Source organism: Wasmannia auropunctata, unplaced genomic scaffold (genome assembly GCF_000956235.1).
Source record: "Wasmannia auropunctata unplaced genomic scaffold, wasmannia.A_1.0 LD335988.1, whole genome shotgun sequence".
Taxonomy (NCBI): Eukaryota; Metazoa; Arthropoda; class Insecta; order Hymenoptera; family Formicidae; genus Wasmannia; species Wasmannia auropunctata.
In genome coordinates, this window is record NW_012026902.1 from 1214051 (window position 1) to 1233414 (window position 19364).

Genomic DNA, 19364 nt, shown 5'->3' on the forward strand with positions numbered 1-19364 from the left:
CCGTAGTCCACTCCGTGCATGGCGCAGCGGTCGCTCGGGCTGCCACGTAATGTTGTGCGTGCAGCACTGCGTGCCGTTTTCTCGTTCATGAATCGCTGCTATTGAGGAGTGCTCATCCCTGCGTGTGGTGCTGCGTGGAGGTGAACGGCAACGAGGGCGATGCGCGAGCCTGCGTCCAACCGTTCCTAACTTTTGGCTACTCACATCATTGCGGAAGGTAAGGCGGGACGGGCGGTTCGGACGTCTCGGGTTTTCCTCTGCATTTTAACCTTTCGGCACGCTGACAATGCGCTTTGGCTTGTCCAAACGTCAACCTGCTGCTGATCTATGTATCCATATATATATACATATATGTGTATATATATATATATCTATCCTTGTAGATTATCAAGGCGGTAATCGGCAAACGAGGCTTGATTCTCTTCAATCTGTCTTAATCTCTCGATCTCTCACAATTTCTTGCAGCCTCTGTGGAGATCTCTGGCTGAGCTTGGAAACCGCTATCTAAGCCTATAATTTGGCAGTGTTGCATGATTCTTGTTGTTGCTGGGAGGCAATTGCACTTAACTGAATTCTTTTTATGTCGTTCGTCTAACAGATTATGGATTAAAATAGAAAGCTGGAGCATTTAACTGTCATTATTGTATACTCCACATCTCGGAGACACCGATCTGATAATGTAGTTATTTCTTTCAGGCTATGTGTAGAGATTTGTGTCTTTAAGAGCATGTTACTTTCCTAAATTAAAAAAAAAAGCTTCCTAAATAATATGTATCTTGTTACTTTCCTAAATAAAAAGAAACTTTCTAAATAATGTATTTTGTTTCAGTGATTGTTAAAGCAGCAAAATGTCCCAGTCAAGTGGTTACCAGTATCCATTGTACACAGATTCCAACAATCCTTTGAAAAATGAGCCACCTCCCATAGTAAATGGTCAAAATCCTGCATCTCAGCAAAATGGAATGCAGTCTTCTCAGTTCAACCTAACTGGCAAGTTTTTGCTATACAGAGAGCATACTACGAAGAAATTTTATTTCTGAGATATAATGTTATTTATGTTATTTTTTTTTTTTACATAATGCTTTTTTGATGCTCGAGCAATCTTAAACATTGCTAGCATTGCATACCCAATGGGGCGACGTGTGATAAGAATTGACTTGACATATCTTCTCATTCACTCTCTTATCGTTCACCCTTGCAATTTCTTACATTCTCAAGAATAAAGCAGATGTAGTCAATAAGAAAAGCATTGTGTAAATTTTATATTTTGACATAAAGCAATTTATATTAACGTTTATTTAAATATGTACACAAAATTTCATGCTATAGAAAAGTGGATAATAGATTTAAATAAAAAGAGAATTCTGTAGGTCAATGTTACAAATTTCATTTTAAAATTTCCATTAACTAACTTTTTAAAGTCTAAATGTGTCATCGAATAAAATTTCGAAGTTATTATCAGAAGATAATGAGTCTTGTCTAAAAAGTTAGCCGTTAAAATTGGAAATGTATTTACAGGCACACCATCGTCGCAGTCGTCGCGTGACCCATCCAGGGAGACTTCCAGAGATCCATCACCCACTCAGTATCTTCACAACCAATATCGGCCTCAGTTGCCACGGCCGCCAATGCCACCAATAAATGGACCTCAGAACCCTAATGTGTTGCCTCCACCACCTAGAACATCACAGACGTATAGCAATCCTGCAAATCTCTATAGTGCTCACAACCAGTATGCCACTGGCGTTCGTCAGAACGTCACAGTCGGTACATCCTCAGCAGCCCTTGTGTCTCAACCTAGCCAAGAAATTCAGCATCGACCTATGATTCCTTCGAATCAGATGCCTCCGACGGCGGCACATCCGACTCCGGTGTCCGCGTCATCGACGTTTGCAGACGCTGTTAAACCAGAGTCAGCTAAAGTAAACCAAAGTTATCCATGGGTGACCAATCCCCCACCTACCAACATTCCGCAAGGTACTATAGGCGTTCCTGGAGTATCCAGTAGCATCGATAGGACTAGTCAGGTCTCGACGGATCAAACTGCGGAAAGTCAGACGTCCTTTGCTAGAGTAAATAAGATTTTGACCTACAATCAAGGACACTCTATCCCTCCACCGCCACCAACAGCATCCAACGTTAATCTACCTCCTTCAAGCATCACTCATCATTTAAATCAAAGCAATTATGTACAGCAAGAACCAGTGAGTTCCGGTGCACAACCGCCAAGGACTCAGAACGTTCAAGCACAATCGACGATTAGTCCTTCCGAAAGCTTAATTAGTCCACAACTCAGATATGGAAGTCAGCAGATTATATCCAGTGCATCGCCAATGCCAAATTCAAGCACGCAGCCTTTACTTTACAGTGCACAAGGCCATAATTTAGGTCCACGAAACCCTCAAGATTATAGCACTCAGCCTTTGAAGCATCAAAATTTACTCACTGGTTACATGGATCCCACGGGATTGGGAAGTATTCCGCAGGGTCAGAATATACATCAAAATTTAACTGGCCAGAGGAAATATCCGCAACAAGACACTGCCAATGCCGCGATGCTACCGCCTTTAGGAGGTAATCAGTTACATGGCGCGAGATTACCTCCATCGGGGATACCTCCTCTACCAGGACAGCAGACGGTAATAAAATTTAAGCCTGTAATAATAACTTTACGTAAAAGAATCAAATTTCATTTAATTAATCTTCTATATATTTTCTTCAAAAAGTAGTGTGGTATTTTACAACATTAATATTCATTTGTTACTTCCAGTACGACTCTCGTTCACAATATCCCGGCCAAATGACGAACGTCCCGTTAGACTCGTCAAATAGAAGGTATCCTAATATGTACCCAGACCAATTAAATCAATTAAATAATCAGATGAGCAATTTGAACGTCACACAAGCTGGCTACAACAAATTATGGGTATTTTATTTCAATACTATGTATGTAAAATTATATATGTAATCTGAATATGTTACGTTCTTCAATATGTTAATAACATTTTTTAGGGGATGGAATCGATAGACCTCTTACAGTGCCGAAATATACTGCCGCCTGAGAAAATCGAACCACCAAAGATCAAGTTGCATCAGGAATTCCTGGACACTGTAAATTGTAATCCTGAGTAAGTTTTTTTTTGTTCATTTAGGATTCCAGGATTATATTTCTGTTAAACGAGAATTACATCCAAAATACAAACTCGAATCAAAGATTTGAACAATTTTTTCTACTAAGGTCAAATTATTTTAGCAGGTATAAAAATATAATTCTTATTAAATATGTGGAATAATTACAGGGTATTCAGGTGTACATTGACAAAGGTCCCAGAATCAAATTCGCTTCTACAAAAATCGAGATTGCCATTCGGTGTATTAATACATCCTTTTAAGGACCTAAACGTGAGTGTATGTAAAAAAGAAGTTGTAATGTAACATACAGACATAGGTACAAGAGAGAACATATTGCTGCTATTTCACTTTTTAAGAATATTATTTTAAAATTTAATTTTTATTGTTTGTCGCAGCATTTAGCAGTGATTCAATGCAATACGATCGTACGTTGTCGAGCTTGCCGAACGTATATCAACCCGTTTGTATATTTCGTCGATTCGAGAAGGTGGAAGTGCAATCTCTGTTTCAGATTGAATGAACGTAATGAAATTTTTCATATCTATTTACTCTTAATATCTATTGCATGACAAGAGTTAGATATACGTTTACGTTTGTTGTGCAGTTCCTGAGGAATTTCAATTCGATCCTGTGACAAAATCGTACGGCGATCCCTCGCGACGGCCAGAAGTCAGAACGGGCACGATAGAGTTCATTGCGCCAAGCGAGTACATGGTTAATAATTTTTTTTTAATTACTATTTAACACATTGCGCCAAGTAAATAGTAAGCTTTAGAATCAGGTAAAATAGTCGCGCATTCGTAATTTCAAAGTATCTATTTGCATTAAAAAAAATGAAATACTCGTTTGTGATGCTTCGAAAGATAGTGTTGAGGAATATCGTGAATTACAGGTCCGTCCACCTCAGCCCGCTGTCTATCTCTTCGTCATGGACGTTTCTCGTCTTGCGGTGGAAAGCGGCTATCTGCAGATTGTTTGCAACACTATCACTGACGAGCTGTCGCGTCTCCCCGGCGACAGCCGCACTCAAGTCGGTTTCCTCGCGGTCGATTCTACTCTGCACTTCTTCAGCATGCCCGACAACGTCTCGCAGCCGCACGAAATGATCATGCTGGATATCGACGATGTGTTTCTGCCGTGTCCGGAAAACCTAATCGTAAATCTGAAGGAGCGCGAGGAGCTTATCCGCGACCTTCTCGCCCAGCTTCCCGTCAAGTTCTGCGGCACCCACGATACTAACAGCGCCCTCGGTGCCGGTCTTCAAGCCGCCCTTAAACTTCTCTCCGCTACCGGGGGACGCGTCACCGTTTTCCAAACGTGTCTGCCTAACATCGGCCCGGGGGCCCTGCAGCCGAGAGAGGATCCCAATACTAGAGTGAACAAAGACGTGCCGCATCTCAATCCCGCGACGGATTTCTACAAAAGATTCGCTCTGGATTGCAGTGGACAACAGATCGCGATTGATTTGTTCTTATTGAACAGCCAATACAGCGATCTGGCAACTTTATGTAAGTGAACCTATCTCGATTGGAATACGAATTACAATAGAACGACAATTTTGTGTGCAGTAAATTTGCAAGTGATTAATTTTTTAATTGTAGTTTTTTTCACAATTACGACCTTCCTTGAAAAATGTTGGTTTAAACATTTTGAATAACGTTTATAACAGAACGAGAATTTTGTGTGTTGTAAATTTGCAAGTAATTAATTTTTTAATTGTAATTTTTCTCGTAATATGTAATTACCGCCTTCCTTGAAAAATATTGGTAAACATTCTCCTGTAACATGATTTGATTTTTCCTATTTCGCAGCATGCGTGTCGAAGTTTACGGGCGGGTGTATTTACCATCTGCCACTGTTCCGAGCATCGAAGTTACAAAATATCGAAACCTTAGAGAGATTACTTCGTCGTTACTTGACGAGAAAGATTGGCTTCGAAGCGGTGATGCGGCTCCGCTGTACCCGCGGTCTCAGCATCCACGCCTTCCACGGCAGCTTCTTCGTTCGATCGACTGATCTTCTCTGCTTGCCAAATATTAATCCGGACGCCGGTTTCGGCATGCAAATCTCTATTGACGAAAATCTTTCCGATGTGCAGAACGTATGCTTCCAAGCATCCCTTCTTTATACCTCGAGCAAAGGTGATTATTGCCCTTCTTAAAGCTCTTGTAGACCTATTTTGAATCTTTTTAACGCGTGCGTTAAAAAGTTTCAGAATATAGCTGCGTTTCGTAATCACGCTTTTATGGTGTTGCCACCGTAAACGCGGAGTTTTTGGCTCAGTAATCAGGAGCCTTAATGTTTTTTTTTTTTTTTTTTCGTGTATTTCATACATTTTTATCTAAAGGTGAACGAAGGATCAGAGTACACACTCTATGCCTGCCAGTCGTGTCGAGTCTATCGGACGTGATGCATTCTGCGGATCAACAATGCATAATCGGCTTATTATCAAAAATGGGTAAGTTAAACTTGTCGTTGTCGGCTATGAATTCTTCTTATGCAATGCAAAAGTTTAATAATTATTTGTGTGTGTTGCTCAACTTCTCTGTAATTAAGAGAAATTAAGAGACATTTATTTTAAATAATATCTTCACAGCTGTCGATCGATCGCTTCAGTCATCTTTGTCGGACGCTAGAGAAGCATTAATAAACGTCGCTATCGACATTTTATCCGCGTACAAATTGGCACAATCTTCCAGCGGCGGCGGACTTGTTGCTCCAGGAAGTTTAAAGCTGTTGCCATTATACATTATCGCATTGTTGAAGAGCGTAAGTTATCAGTGAATAAATTTATAAACATTATTACTTGAATATATCGTTAGATGTCGTTAATATCTTTTTTTTAATTTTAAATTTGTAGATAGCGTTCAGATCCGGCACGAGCACGCGTTTGGATGATCGCATATTCGCGATGTTTCAACTGAAGACGTTACCGTTGGCACAGCTGATACAAGTGATTTACCCCGATCTGTATCCCGTTCACATGCTCGACGATCGCAACGCGAAGGACATTGACGGCAAAGTGTGTCCACAGCCGCCCCGCCTTAATTTGTCCGCTGAGAAACTCGACAGCCGGGGACTCTTTCTTATGGATGCTGGCGACAGAATATTTATTTACGTCGGCAAGAATATCAACCCGATTTTATGTTCCAATGTATTCGGCACTTCGGGATTCGCATCTATTCCAGAGGAAATGGTAAATATTTCACCACTTCCTTCTCGACTACGCGTTCGAAAATCGGAAAGTTTAAATCGGATTATAATTTTTAATCTGATAAAAATCTAATTTCATTTTGTTTTGAATCTGTCTTGCAGTACGAATTACCGGAATTGGATACGGTAGAAAGCGAACGATTGCGAAACTTTGTGTTTAGTTTACAAGAGGAGAAACCGCACTACGTACCTGTACAAGTTATCAGGTAATTGAATTGTTTCACTTAATAAAATAAAAATAAATGTGTAAGATGTTACGCAAATGTTTACGGAATACCTGTAAATTGCTTGCATCTTGTAGCGCGCGTAACTGATGTTTTTCAACGCGATACATTTTTTTTAACGCGGACAAATTATTTTTCAGGGACGACAGCCACTTCAGGACGTTATTCGTCGAACGATTGATAGAGGACCGATTCGAATCTGCTCTTAGTTACTACGAGTTTTTGCAACATCTGAAGACGCAGGTGAAAGAGTGACCAAGTTAAGGAATTCGTGCGTGAGACTAATTCCTGCCGGAGGCGTTAAAATCATTGGATTATGGAACATCATCACAAAATCAGTCGCACGGTTAGAAAATGGCGCAATCCGTTTATAATTCATTAACCGATCGTGGGTCATTCGGGATATTTTGGGATATGTCACGTGATTCAAGATCTACTTATGCCATCTACTTATGCAGCAGTGACAGCCTTATTGAAAGACACTGACGCATTTAAGCATGATAGATTGTATAATCATTGTTATTATTATTATAATTATATTATTATATTATTTACCCTCGGTAGCTTCAACATACATGGACTTGCGTTCTCGTTGCGCGTATCTACTTGAACAATCTTTCTTGAACTCGTTCAGTAAATAATATCTAATTTTTTACGATATTGTGTTATACCTACAACAATTTTAATCTGTAAGATTTATTTGTTCAGTAAGAAAATATCTTTTTCACAATAGCAATAATTCATTGAAATGGTATCAGCATGACGAGTACAGTCGGTTTCCTCTGTCTTAAAATCGTTGGAATCGAACTTTTTTTTTCTATTCTAAGCTTTCCCTCACACAGCCTCCGCCCTTGTTCCAATGGAACAACGGAAATGTCATTGCTGTCTTTCACTCACTTTCTTATCTACTCGCGATTACATGGTAAATGCAAGTTTTTAGAAAGAGAGAACGCAAAAAGAGTATATTAATTTAAAAGAAAACAGTTTACTTGAAATAGAGGAAGTCGACTATTTTTAATGATGTTTGTATAAAATATTTTTTTTTGTAACTACGTTTTCTATATTCTGAATTCTTTCAATCTCTGTACCGAAGTACCGCTATTGTCGCAATACGCAAGTGTTCTTACCTTTAAAAAAAATACCATCTTTGAAAAAAAATCCTGAAAAATATTAGTTACAAATAATTATATGCAATAGAAAGGGAATTTAAATAAGTGCAATTTTGCATCTGCAGTATAAAGTAATAATGTAATAAGCGAATGAAGATGCTTGCAGGCTGAGTGTCGCCAAACGAGAAGATATTTCATGGTGATAAAGCTAATGCGCTCCTGTAAATTTAAAAACCTACCTGCAGGCAATAAAACGAACAAGAGAGGAGGGTAGTAACAAAACTCGTGAAAAATTGTATTATGAGTCGCTATGTCATTCCTTAAACGGTGACACATTGTTAATTCGCGTTGTAAAATTGGAACTTTGCGAAGTCGTAACCGACAATTTCGAACAGTCGACGAGCATTGCAATTGAGATATTGTTGCAATTGAATTAAATAATTGTAAAAAGGAAGTATATAGGGAAACGACAGAGAACGATTTCGCGCCAATGTAAAATACGAATCGATCGTCAAGGCGTAATCAGCTCGCCTATAAAGACTCTAACAAAATAATAAATAATGGTGAACAATAGCACTAGCAAGTGTTATGAGAAATAAACAAATGAAATATTGTAAAATAATCGTACTACTCATACTTTGTCATGCTGCCAAACGGGATTCTCCGGCGTACGTTGCTCTTTTCTCACCACACATTTTACGGTTCGCCGAAGACAGAAACGAACAGAGCGTATGACGAATTAGATTATTATTTAATAATTATATATATGCATATATATGATTATACGGGAAGTAATTGTACATTCGTTGTTACATCTTTTAACGATCCCCTCTACCCGTGTATACTTCGATTTTTTATAAACTATCAACTGTATATTACATAAGAATGCCTCGATCTTTAGTTTGCCATCCACTTCGGATTAACTGTTCCAAGTTTCCCTGATCTATCCTACAAGACAAAGTGTTGTTTTACTTTTGGTCATATACAAGTAAGTATATGTCGTTTTAGTATATATAACAGAATGTCGCGTGTATATATATATATATATATATATATATATATATATATGTACACAAAAGTATTAGATATTATAATAGATGCAAATCTGTATTGTTATGTAGATAACATCGACGTATCGCGACTACCCCCTACCCCCCGAGGCTCAGCGATATCGGCGTCGGCGTCAGCGTCGGCGTCGTTGTCGTCGGCGATGACGCTGACGGGCGACGGCGTCGGCGCTGGGCGTTCGGCGCTCCGGAGGCGTCGGCCGCTTGACTGCGTTATCAGTAGTGGTGCCGTCGTCCGCGTGAGCAGGTGAAGGCCTTCGTGTCACGATAGCTGCTCGACGACCTGGTAAGCGCCTTGTTTTGACTGGATCCCCTCCCCTTTTTTTTTCGAGTCCCGCATCGACCGGGACGACGGCGCGAGATCCGCACCGCGATTTTTCCATCCCTTCTCCGCGAAGGAGGCATCTTCCACGGGTGGCGGCAGCCTCTCTCTCCCGTTTTGACGACGGTCGATCGTTTGGCTGATAAAACGTAGAATGGAATTTTCACCGAGATTCAAATAGAACGCCAGTGGGTGGGGAAAGCGAGGAAAGGGGACGAAGAATAGGGGAGGGAAGAAGCGTGACGTCTTATGTTTAATAAATTCGTATTTCGGGAATGCGATTGTGTTTCCCGATCTAACGTGCGTCTTGCTGATAATCGCGAGAGACGGCTCTCGACTTATCGGCCCGGAATTACATCCGAACGAATTTTTCCGATCGTTTTACGATCCCGATTTTGCAGACGCAAATTAATTCGACGAAAGATGGTGGCAATTACCGTGCCTCCGCGCGAAGTGGTCCAAACGATAAGAGACGCGAAAATGTTTGCGAATTATCGAAAGGCTCTTAAATATCCTCAAATATCCATTCGTTCTACCCCTTCTTTCGCTTTTCGAATTCGTTTTGCATTAAATGATTTGTCAGAGTCGAGACAATAATTAAGTTAAAATTAGATGCCTCGTTAAAAATAAAAATACTGCAAATCGGTGGCATTTGTCGAGAAAATTCTATAGCACGGTTCAAGTATCCGCAGTGTAAAACTTTATAAACAAATACGCGATAGCTCGAACGTTGGCGGAAGGTTAATTGGTCAACTCCGGGTATAGGACTATAATTAACAACAATCCTCTAGAAGTTGGTACTCTTCTATTTTTATTGGCTTGCCCTCTCTCGCCGATTTATACTCTCCTCTCTATTTTCGTAATATAAGAATGATATCAATCCCTATCGGTCGTTTTCGGTTCAATTAACACCCCTGTGCACAATCATCCCTCGGCTCGTTATCACCACCGCGGTATGCGTTCGAGAAATCTCTTCCGAAAACCCTCGGCATTTCAAACGGTCCCGATGTAGACATTCGCGTGATTTGGTGTCCCAGTGTAATAAATGGATTTCTCACTCTCTCCCGACACGCCGTTTCGCACGGTTGACCTAATGACGACGCGATAATTGTACTCGACGTACACTCGGGCGGCTTGGAGGTTTGTTTGCCGTGTCCGTCGAGTGCCCGGGACGGCAAACATTTGCGAACGTTACGCTCGCGTTCCCCACTTTCTCCCCGTACCCTGGGAGATCCGCGCGGAAAAATTGTATCTGCAAAAAATAATACACGCCCGAATTATACACGTCGCGATCTTAAGAGAGATTGGCATTCAGCCTCTTTACGACGTAGATACATACATCGTGCGGCAAGAGTTTCCGGCGGGCATTGGAGTGGGAATCCATGACCGCAAGCTGCGATCTCTCCCCCTCTCGCTGCTCTGCCTGCGGTGGTCATCTCGGCCGCGTCGAATCGTTGCAATTATTAACGATCGTTATTAATCTCGACCGACCGTAACTCCGAATCTTGATAAATAATTCCGGGTTCAATTAATTCCGTCGCGACTCGACCCGCCGCCGCGCCGGCTCCTATCACGTCGCGATTCCAAACAGCGTTCCGCGCTATCTCGCGTATATTCTCCCATTGTGGCACTGTTGCCTCGAATCTTATCTCGCAACTGAATTCTATACCCGCGTTGATTCCGGAGCATCTCGGGTTCCGACAGCGATCTGAGAGATACCGCAAAACGAGCCCGGCCCTGGAAAACAATAGCGACGTGCAGCGGGCGGCGAGTTCAGCCACGTGCTGGGGTGGGTCAAAAGTTCACGCCCCGAGCTCCGCGAGCCCTCGCGTAGCGACACACGATATTCTGCGTCTCGCATTTCGCGTCTCGAGACGCGTATACATTGCATGTATGTTATGTAAATTTCGGACTACGTCAACGAGCGTGTCATCTCGTGTAAACGCGTGCGGCGCGCGCCGAGTGTATATATATATATGTATATATATATATATATATAGTCGATCGAGACGAAAGAAAAAAGAGAGATCGATACGCACGTATCGTCGAGATGACCTCTCAAAAACGCTCGTGCGTAAAAAACGCGCGCGCACGTGAAACCGCGCGCGGCGCACGGCCCGAATTCGCGAGTCGTGGAAGTCGCCCGATCGATTCCGACGACTTCCTCGCGCGCTCGCTCGCGCGCTCGCGCAGAAGCTCGCCGCCACTCGCTGGGGCTTTTAGTCTCCCACTCACCCCGTCCTCCTATTTCCGAGGGAGGGTGGCACGACGCGGGTCCGCGTCTCCCGAATCGTCGCTCACCCCTTTCGCGCTCCTTCGCTCTCCCTCTCACCTTTCCGTGCGGAGGATCTAAACGCGCGCGGAGAGACGACAGCCGATGAAATTTGCGCTTCCGTATGTTTTTGCTTACAGAGGGTCCTCGCCCCGCGACGTAAAATGGGAACGTAAGAACGCGACGCAGCAGGGCCTTGAATACCTCACCTTCAAGCCCGCCGACTCCAACATATAATTCACCCTCTTTCCTCCCGCTAACGCCATATCCGCCCACCGCGGCTTAGCGGGCAACGACCAATGAGTACGCTCGGAGCAAGTACAAACTGACTAAAGCGCTGGGGGATGATCGATTCGCGATAGATCAATTGATCTATGTCGCTTTGCGATCGATGAAGAATGACGGAGTCGCGGGCGCGCGTGGGCGCCGCCGCCTAATCGCGACTGACGGATCAATGTAACGCTCCGCGCGCTGCGTTCCGCAGGCGAAGACAATCGTAATTGTTTAGGTAGTTGACTCAGAATTAAGACGTAAATAGGTATATAGATATATATATATATGTATAAGAGCAGATATATATACACAGATATATATATACACACACCCACAAAAGAAGTATAGATCAAAAACAGAAATCACAATCTCTATTATATATACATATATTATTTGTTGAGAGTCTCCCGATCACATGTTATATATTATAAATATATTGACTACTGATCGCCGGATCGATCAAGTATATCACGAGTAACACGAGTACCTTGAGCGGGCAATAACCGAGCAGAGAACGCAAGCGGAGATCCGAGCGAGTGCCGAGAGTACTCCGAGATACATACAACTCCAGAGAGCGGACGGACCCGGAGATCCGATCACGAGAGATTTAAGATTTCAATATAAATTATCAGAGGGTCCACACGCGAGTCTAAGCGCTCGAAAGAACGCGTTGCACGAGATCCCACGTACGACGAGAGGGAAATCGGGTGAGCCTGTAATCCAAATAATTCGTCCGAGAGAAGAAAGATTTTATGATTTTAAGAATATAGAGAGAATTTAATTTGAAAGAGAAATATATATATTATACATATATATAAATGTAGTAGGAGATACCTCGAGAAGAGTCCGAGTCCTTAAGGAGACAGCGATATCGAGCGATATAAAACATAGCGAGAGAAATATATTTCGAAGACGAAATGACGTTTCACGTTGAACGCATAAGAATTGCCTAATGCCATTTTCGAACTAGCAAAACACTTTCCCCCCGCAAGCATGAATCTCGAGGTGGAACTGATCGCGGGGGTCGTCAAAGGTGGCCCGCCCCCCGCTCATCTGCCAGCGCCGAGGCTGATCAAGATATTCATCGCCGGCGAGAGGGATGGTAAGTTAAGACGAGTGAATTAATCTCGAGAGACGGAGCGGCGTTTTAGCTTCAATGAACGTTTTGTCAAATTCATTCGCGACTCGGGCTTGATAGAATCTCTAACGGATGCCGTATATATTCTCGTTATATTCCTCGTATTAAGCAAAATTCAATCTCAGCAATGTCACGCGCACGTGAGGCAACACGTAGGTGTAGAGAGATCGCGAAGAGGTAGAGAGATAGAGAGAGAAGTAGAGGCTTCTATTAACGTGAAATCGAATTCACATTCGGCAATTTCGTCGGCTAGACTTCCCGGAGGAGCGCAAACAGCTGCTGGAGGTGGTCGGTCCGGAGCTGCAATCAATTTACGATGACATGGGAATCGAGGTCAGTGCAAAGCGATTTCAAATTACGTTTGACGCTCGAGAAACCGCGCTATAACGCTCCAAAGTCGCACTCGCACTCGAGTGATATCGCCCTGCTTTTGCCCCGCGTAGGTGCTCCTGGTGGACATGCAATACGGGGCCGGCGACGATCCGGACGCCGATCCGCATCTGGCGGAGTACTTCCTGGAGGAGATAAGCGCGTCCCACCGTCATTCCAGGGGCTGCTTCCTCCTGGTAAGGAAAACATTGCACGTATACGCGGCGTCGTCTCGGCATATCGATCGCGGCGGCCTGCACCGTTTACCTTTCATTACCGCGTAGAATTAAGAATAAAAGTTATATATGTTATACGAGGCATACGCGTATATATCTCACCCGTAAAAGAGTTTATTTTAACGAGGGTACTCCGGCCACGATCGCCACGATTACACTCGCCCTCGCGCGCTTCATTTTACGCGTGTTTTTACGCCTCATTTTTACCCTCGCCACTCTCGTCGCGTCACGCCGCATCGCTCTTTCCTTCTACCACCCTCTTCTTACACACGACACTTCGAGTACGCTCGAGATGCAGAGGAGTGACTCGTTTCTCCATTTGTTATCCTTTTCAGCTGTTGACGGGAACAAATTATACGGTAGGGTGGGTACCAACGGAATTGAAAGAGGCTACCTACCGAACGCTTCTCGCGCACTGCGCCCTTCTTAAAGATCATTACGAGCACAATGGGCACTCTTATGTTTTGAATGCAAATAGGTAAACGCTCTGATGTTTAGAATCTCTCCTCCTGTACTTTGCCCCTTTTTCCCCACCGTCTTCTTCGTTGTTTTTTTTCTGAGTCATCATCGTAAGTTGCGTGTGAACAGCGTGCAGACCGCTCAGCGAGAATGGCAACGGGATCCAGAGCCGAAACTGCGCGAGGCGCTGAGGACCGCCGCGGAACGCGCGATCGCGGAGCAACCGGAGAACGAGGAATTGAAATACATCCTGAGGAGTACGGCGGAACGGCAGCTGGAATACGGCCTAAGTGAGTATAGCGAAGTATTGGCCGATACATATTATGGAGACATTAGAATTTCCCCGTTGACACTCTGGCATATCGTTCCCTGTCTGTAGCTAGGCACGTCATATTTTTGCAAGATCGTAAATAAAATAACACACCGATCGCGCGGGATACCGTCACTCCGCCGCTGTCAATATTTGATCAGCTCTCGTGCGATGGCACGCCGGTGGCATGTATTCGCATTTCACGACTGAAATTGTGGACTTATCGAGCTTTCTTCTCCAAAAATAGAGAAATCCTGACCTTCTAGGTCAAGTATCGTCGTGCGCCGTTTAAATTATTCCCCTGTCAAACGTACAACTGTTGGCGAAGGAGAGTTGTCGCACCACCCACTGCGTTTCACGTTATAAGAGGCTTTTACCTAGAAGCTGAAAATTGAGCCGCTTTGTGCCACGTCTAGTGCCGCGCGCTAATTCGTTTTCCAGCCAGAAAATTTAATTGGTGCTCGAGCTATTTTTAGTTCTCGCCCCGCTGGCGAGAATTTATTATAAATCTTTTAACGTGCGCGGGCGCGCGCGTGCACCATGTAAAGAGATTAAAATCTCGTTACGAGAAATTATTTGTCTCTGAATTTTCTTGGATAATAATAAAAGGACTATATAACGGCGGGGCTTTATAGACCTTTTTCATTACTATGCAGACATAAGTGCGGCGGGGCACGTGTAAGGAGCGCAGTAATAATTCATCGACGGTATATAATCGTTGGGACGTTCTTATCAGATCTAGACCAGCAGGGCTTGGGAATAATGGCCGTGATACGCGAGTGGACGAGCGACGATGCGCCGAGGTGCACCGCCGGCACCGAGAGGCTCAAGACCCGCATCCAGACCGTTCTGCCCCACGAGAATGTTCTGCGTTTTCACGTGGAGCACCGTAACGGCGGTATCGACGCCGACTGCGAGGCACACGACGAGTACCTTGGAAAACTTCGGGAACTGATACTGGACCGGCTGCAGCAGCTGGTGAACGCGTCCGTCGAAGCCGACCCGGAGATCAAAAGTCGCAAGAAGATGGTGCAGGAGGTCTACGCCGAGAGTATGGCGCATTTCGCTCTTCTTCGGGAGTTACCGTTGGCCGACGAGGGCGACGAGGCCGTGGAGCGAGTTAAACAACTTATCCTTGCAGGTACATTTCACATTCGCAGGATATATAGGATACCGTAACGGCGTAACAATATTTATATACAATTGGATCGTATATAAATTCTCTAGGCAAGGAGCAGAAGCACGGACCGATTCTAATCTACGGGCCCAAATCCTCCGGGAAATCCTCCATCCTTGCGCGCGTCTACCGGGACTCGCCCGACTGGCTTTCGGCGCCGACGCTTCGCGTCGTCCGACTGTGCACCTCGACACCCCGATCCGCCTACAGCCTGGAGCTGCTCCGCATCCTCTGCCAGCACGTCGGCTTTCTTTGCGGGGATAACGACGGCAATTTACCGCGCGACGCCTCCTTCGACCCACTCTACCTCAACAATTGGTTCAGCCTCATCATACGCCGCTTAGAGGAGCATCCCCTTCCGGACCAATTAATTATTCTCCTCGACGATCTTCATCGCTTTCATCCCCTCGAGTGCGATATCGTCGCCGCCTTGTCCTGGCTACCGCTCACCCTTCCTCCGGGCGTTCACTTTGTCGTCACTTCCGCGCTTCCGCCCGAGGGAATGCGCCTCACGCCGCTGCAGAAGGATCGTCTACGTAGCCCCGACATTCTCGTCGATCTCTCCGGGCACGTGTGCGCGACGCCAGGCGTCGACGCGGTTCTGGAGCGCTTGGAGAACCTCATCGGACTTGACGCAGCTACTCGGATCGCCTCGATTCTCGCTTGCACCGAGTACGGCTTGTCAGAGACAGAAATACTCGAATTAATTATGCCTACCGGCGGAGAAGGACCTTTGCTCCTGGAGGAAAGCCAATTTAACTTTGCGACCTGGTGCTTGGTCAGGAGGTCGTTCGCACCGTGGCTCAAAGTAAGTAGATTAGAATCGATGTGAATACTTTAATTTAACATTACGTTTATACTACATTTTCCTATTATTAAATTTTTATTTTACGAAATATCTTTTTTTTTTTTTCAGGTACGAGTGATGAGCGGCCGATTAATGTTTTCCTGGCGCGGTCAATGTCGCGAAGTCGCTCTCAGAAAATATCTCTCCAATCAAGACGTTTCTCGCGGCTATCACGCGGAGTTGGCCGGCCTCTTCTTCTCCGAGGACGCTGAAGATCGTTCCGACAAATCGCCGGAGAATCCATCCTCTACGCCTCCCGTTAAGGAAACGCCGTTTCAAAGTGCGCCGCAAACGCAGGATGTCACGTACACACTTCGACACGTTGAAGAAGCGTGGCTACATCTTCTGCGCGCTTCCGACGTCGACAAGCTGAAGAAACTCGCCGTCTGTGCGTTCGACTTCCTTCTCGCGGGTGCTCAGATGATCTCCGTCAGCTACCTACGGTGCGTTCTCGAACACGCCAGACGATACCTTCTTGAGCGCGACTTGGAACTCGTGTATTACGCGGTGAGAAAATCCAGCGATGTCCTCACCAGAGATCCACTTCAGCTCGCTGCGCAGCTCATCTGCTGGTTAAGGCCGGTCGCCGAGGACGGAGGTGACCTCGTGAGTTCTTTTTATTTTTTATCCTAATAAAAAGAGCTATTAATTCGTAAATAAGAGAAGCAATCTTTTCATCAAGGTCAGCAGAATGGTCATGTCGGCGATGGCCTGGTGCGACGGTTACACCGCGCCTTTGCTCGTGCCCTTGAACGGATGGCTGCAACCACCTTTGCCACTGCAGATCCGGGCGATTACATGTCCTCAGGGAGTTAAATTGATCGAAGCGGCACCATCTGGCCAGCATGTAGTCGTTGTGCCACCGCAGGGAGACGCTCAGTTATGGCACGTGATGTCCGGTCAACTCGTTCATACATTCAAAGGTAATGAGAAAAATTATAATTTAAGTCGAACAGATTATTGGCAATGTCATTTCCTCCTCTTTCCCGAGTTTTCCAAGTTTTATACGTTCGTATATATTAATGATCATTAATAAATTAAGTTTTTTTTCATACCAGGACACTCCAGCCCAATCTCGTGTTTAGCCGTCACTCATCAATCGCAGTATCTGCTGACCGGTTCCGAGGACACTTCCATTATCGTTTGGGACATGAAGGAACTCGTTATGAAGCGCCGGATTTGCGAACACATCGCGCCGATCCTCACTTTAACTACGGCACTCAACAACTCCGTTATCGTGAGCGGCGGTGAGGATTCCAGAATTATCGCCACGAGTTTGCTCACTGGCGAAGTCCTGATGAAGGTTGACCATCACCGTGGCCCCGTCACCACTATTCGAGTCGATTCCGCTGGCGAAGTCTTGGTTTCCGGTTCGGTCGACGGAACTGTGTGTCTTTGGTCTTTGGAGAGCTTTAGTCTTCTCAACAGTATCGCTCTTCCTTCCCCGGTGGTCATGCTAGACGTGTCCGCGGATTCAGTTTTCCTTCTAGCCGCTTGCGCAGATCAGAAGCTCTATCTAAGATCCTTGGCAACGGGCACGGAAATCCACACGCTTAGGGGACATCAAGGACCAGTTAAGAGTCTCTGCCTCGCGAAAGATTGTAGAAGAGCTATCGCCGGCGGTGTCGAAGGCAGAGTATCCGTATTTGATATGCATAGTGGAAAGTTGATCAGGACTTTGCCTGCTAATCCATCGGCAACCGTTACTTCGGTCAAGGTGATTAAACGCAAATTCGTGTTACATTATTTTTCTCTCATTTATCACAGTTTTAATTTATCACGTTTTCTTTTCGTATTTCTCTCTATTTAAGTTATACTATTATATATACATGTTTCTATTTTTATTTCTTGCAGGTAACTGAGAAAGATGATTTTCTGATAACTGGTGGGGGAGGTCGCGTGACTTACTGGAGTTTCCGCGGTGAGGAACCACCGCCAAAACCACAGAAACCCGGGAAGCAGGATTCTCTGCAACCCCATACCGCACCGATATCCTGCTTGGACATCTCCAGGGATGGCGCCATGGCGGTTACCGGTGGTGTCGATTCATTAGTCAATTTATGGCAGCTCAACACTCACGAATTGTTATCCACCATGGAGGGGCATATCGCCAGCGTCACTTGTATCGCATTTTCCGCGTCAGGACTTTTTGTTGCATCTGGTAAGAGCTTTTATAAAATAATTTTTTTTATGCTTTTATTTGTTATCAACGTATCTACTCGTGAATTAATATAAGAAGACAAATATACAGTCACCAAACTAATTGTCCGGACAATGCGTTAATATATCGATAATTTCTAAAAATTCAAGTTAAAGCAACTTTGTCAATAATTGTCGTAACATAATGGTCAAAAAAGCATTTCACAGCTTAGAGTTTCTACTTTCGAAATCTATAATTCATTAAATGACTTACTGATTCTTTACAAAGTTGCACGGATGCAAATGGAGATGCATCAAATTTAAAATTTTTTTACTAAATTTGCGAAGTTCCATAGAGTGAAATAAAAATTGCATACAAATGCGACTTACAGCGTTTGAAAGCGTGAATCTTTACCTTTAATTTGCGCACTCGATCAGCATTGTGCGATTTTTTTTTCACCGAGTTACTCAACATTGAAGTAAAAATAACCATTTTTGCTTTCGTATCGAATAACTCGCTAAAAGAAAATCGCACAATGCTGATCAAGTGCGCAAATTAAAGGTAAAGATTCACGCTTTTAAACGCTGCAAGTCGCATTTATATGCGATTTTTACTTCACTCCATGGAACTTTGCAAATTTAGTAAAAAAATTTTAGATTTGATGCATCTCCATTTGCATCCGTGCAGCTTTGTAAAGAATCAATAAGTCATTTAAATTATGAATTTCGAAAGTACAGACTTTAAGCTGTAAAATGCTTTTTTGATCATTAGATACGATAATTTTTAACAAAGTTGCTCTATCTTCAATTTTTATAAATTATCGATATATTAATGCATTGTCCGGACCGTTGGGTTGGTGACTGTATATTTGACGAAAAAATCATTTTCCTTGAGAATAATTTTGCACGGCTCATCGCTTTTTCATCTAGTTTGCCATATTTTTCTATTGCAGCAAATTAATAAAATTCCAAATCAAGTAAATTTAAAATAAAATCGAACGGTTATTAACACATATTTTTATATTCTAAAGCCGTTCTACAAATTAATTAAGCAGCTCGTGATTTGCATTTATTAAA

At 43.9% G+C, this 19364-nt stretch overlaps 4 protein-coding genes across 6 annotated transcripts; 3 read left to right on the forward strand and 1 right to left on the reverse strand.

Moving 5' to 3' along the window:
* The first annotated feature begins 11 nt into the window (after positions 1-11).
* On the forward strand, positions 12-8561 carry LOC105454171 (protein transport protein Sec24A). Of its 3 annotated transcripts, none has more exons than XM_011696598.1 (15): positions 12-217; positions 830-990; positions 1519-2639; positions 2771-2926; positions 3013-3128; positions 3300-3408; positions 3528-3654; positions 3737-3846; positions 4025-4640; positions 4944-5273; positions 5480-5590; positions 5729-5901; positions 5993-6328; positions 6448-6551; positions 6710-8561. In XM_011696598.1, the coding sequence occupies exons 2-15, from the start codon at positions 849-851 to the stop codon at positions 6822-6824; spliced, it is 3666 nt and encodes a 1221-aa protein (XP_011694900.1). In that variant the 5' UTR covers positions 12-217; positions 830-848; the 3' UTR covers positions 6825-8561. The 3 variants fall into 3 exon arrangements, with proteins under 3 accessions (XP_011694900.1, XP_011694901.1, XP_011694902.1); XM_011696599.1 differs by having other exon boundaries at positions 3300-3402; XM_011696600.1 differs by lacking the exon at positions 830-990.
* Positions 8562-8963: 402 nt separating this feature from the next.
* LOC105454173 lies at positions 8964-13842 on the forward strand. The gene is made up of 5 exons (XM_011696603.1): positions 8964-9031; positions 11480-12714; positions 13004-13083; positions 13194-13316; positions 13691-13842. Exons 2-5 carry the CDS (start codon positions 12606-12608, stop codon positions 13835-13837), a joined length of 459 nt encoding a protein of 152 aa, XP_011694905.1. The 5' UTR covers positions 8964-9031; positions 11480-12605; the 3' UTR covers positions 13838-13842.
* Positions 9856-10862, reverse strand: LOC105454172. The gene is made up of 2 exons (XM_011696601.1): positions 10407-10862; positions 9856-10319 (listed from the first exon to the last, which is right to left on the reverse strand). The coding sequence occupies exons 1-2, from the start codon at positions 10501-10503 to the stop codon at positions 9973-9975; spliced, it is 444 nt and encodes a 147-aa protein (XP_011694903.1). The 5' UTR covers positions 10504-10862; the 3' UTR covers positions 9856-9972.
* A 3-nt stretch (positions 13843-13845) lies between the features above and the next one.
* On the forward strand, positions 13846-18383 carry LOC105454179 (NACHT and WD repeat domain-containing protein 1-like). The gene is made up of 7 exons (XM_011696609.1): positions 13846-14104; positions 14861-15265; positions 15352-16109; positions 16218-16754; positions 16831-17071; positions 17207-17865; positions 18003-18383. The coding sequence occupies exons 1-7, from the start codon at positions 13846-13848 to the stop codon at positions 18381-18383; spliced, it is 3240 nt and encodes a 1079-aa protein (XP_011694911.1).
* The last annotated feature ends 981 nt before the right edge of the window (positions 18384-19364 follow it).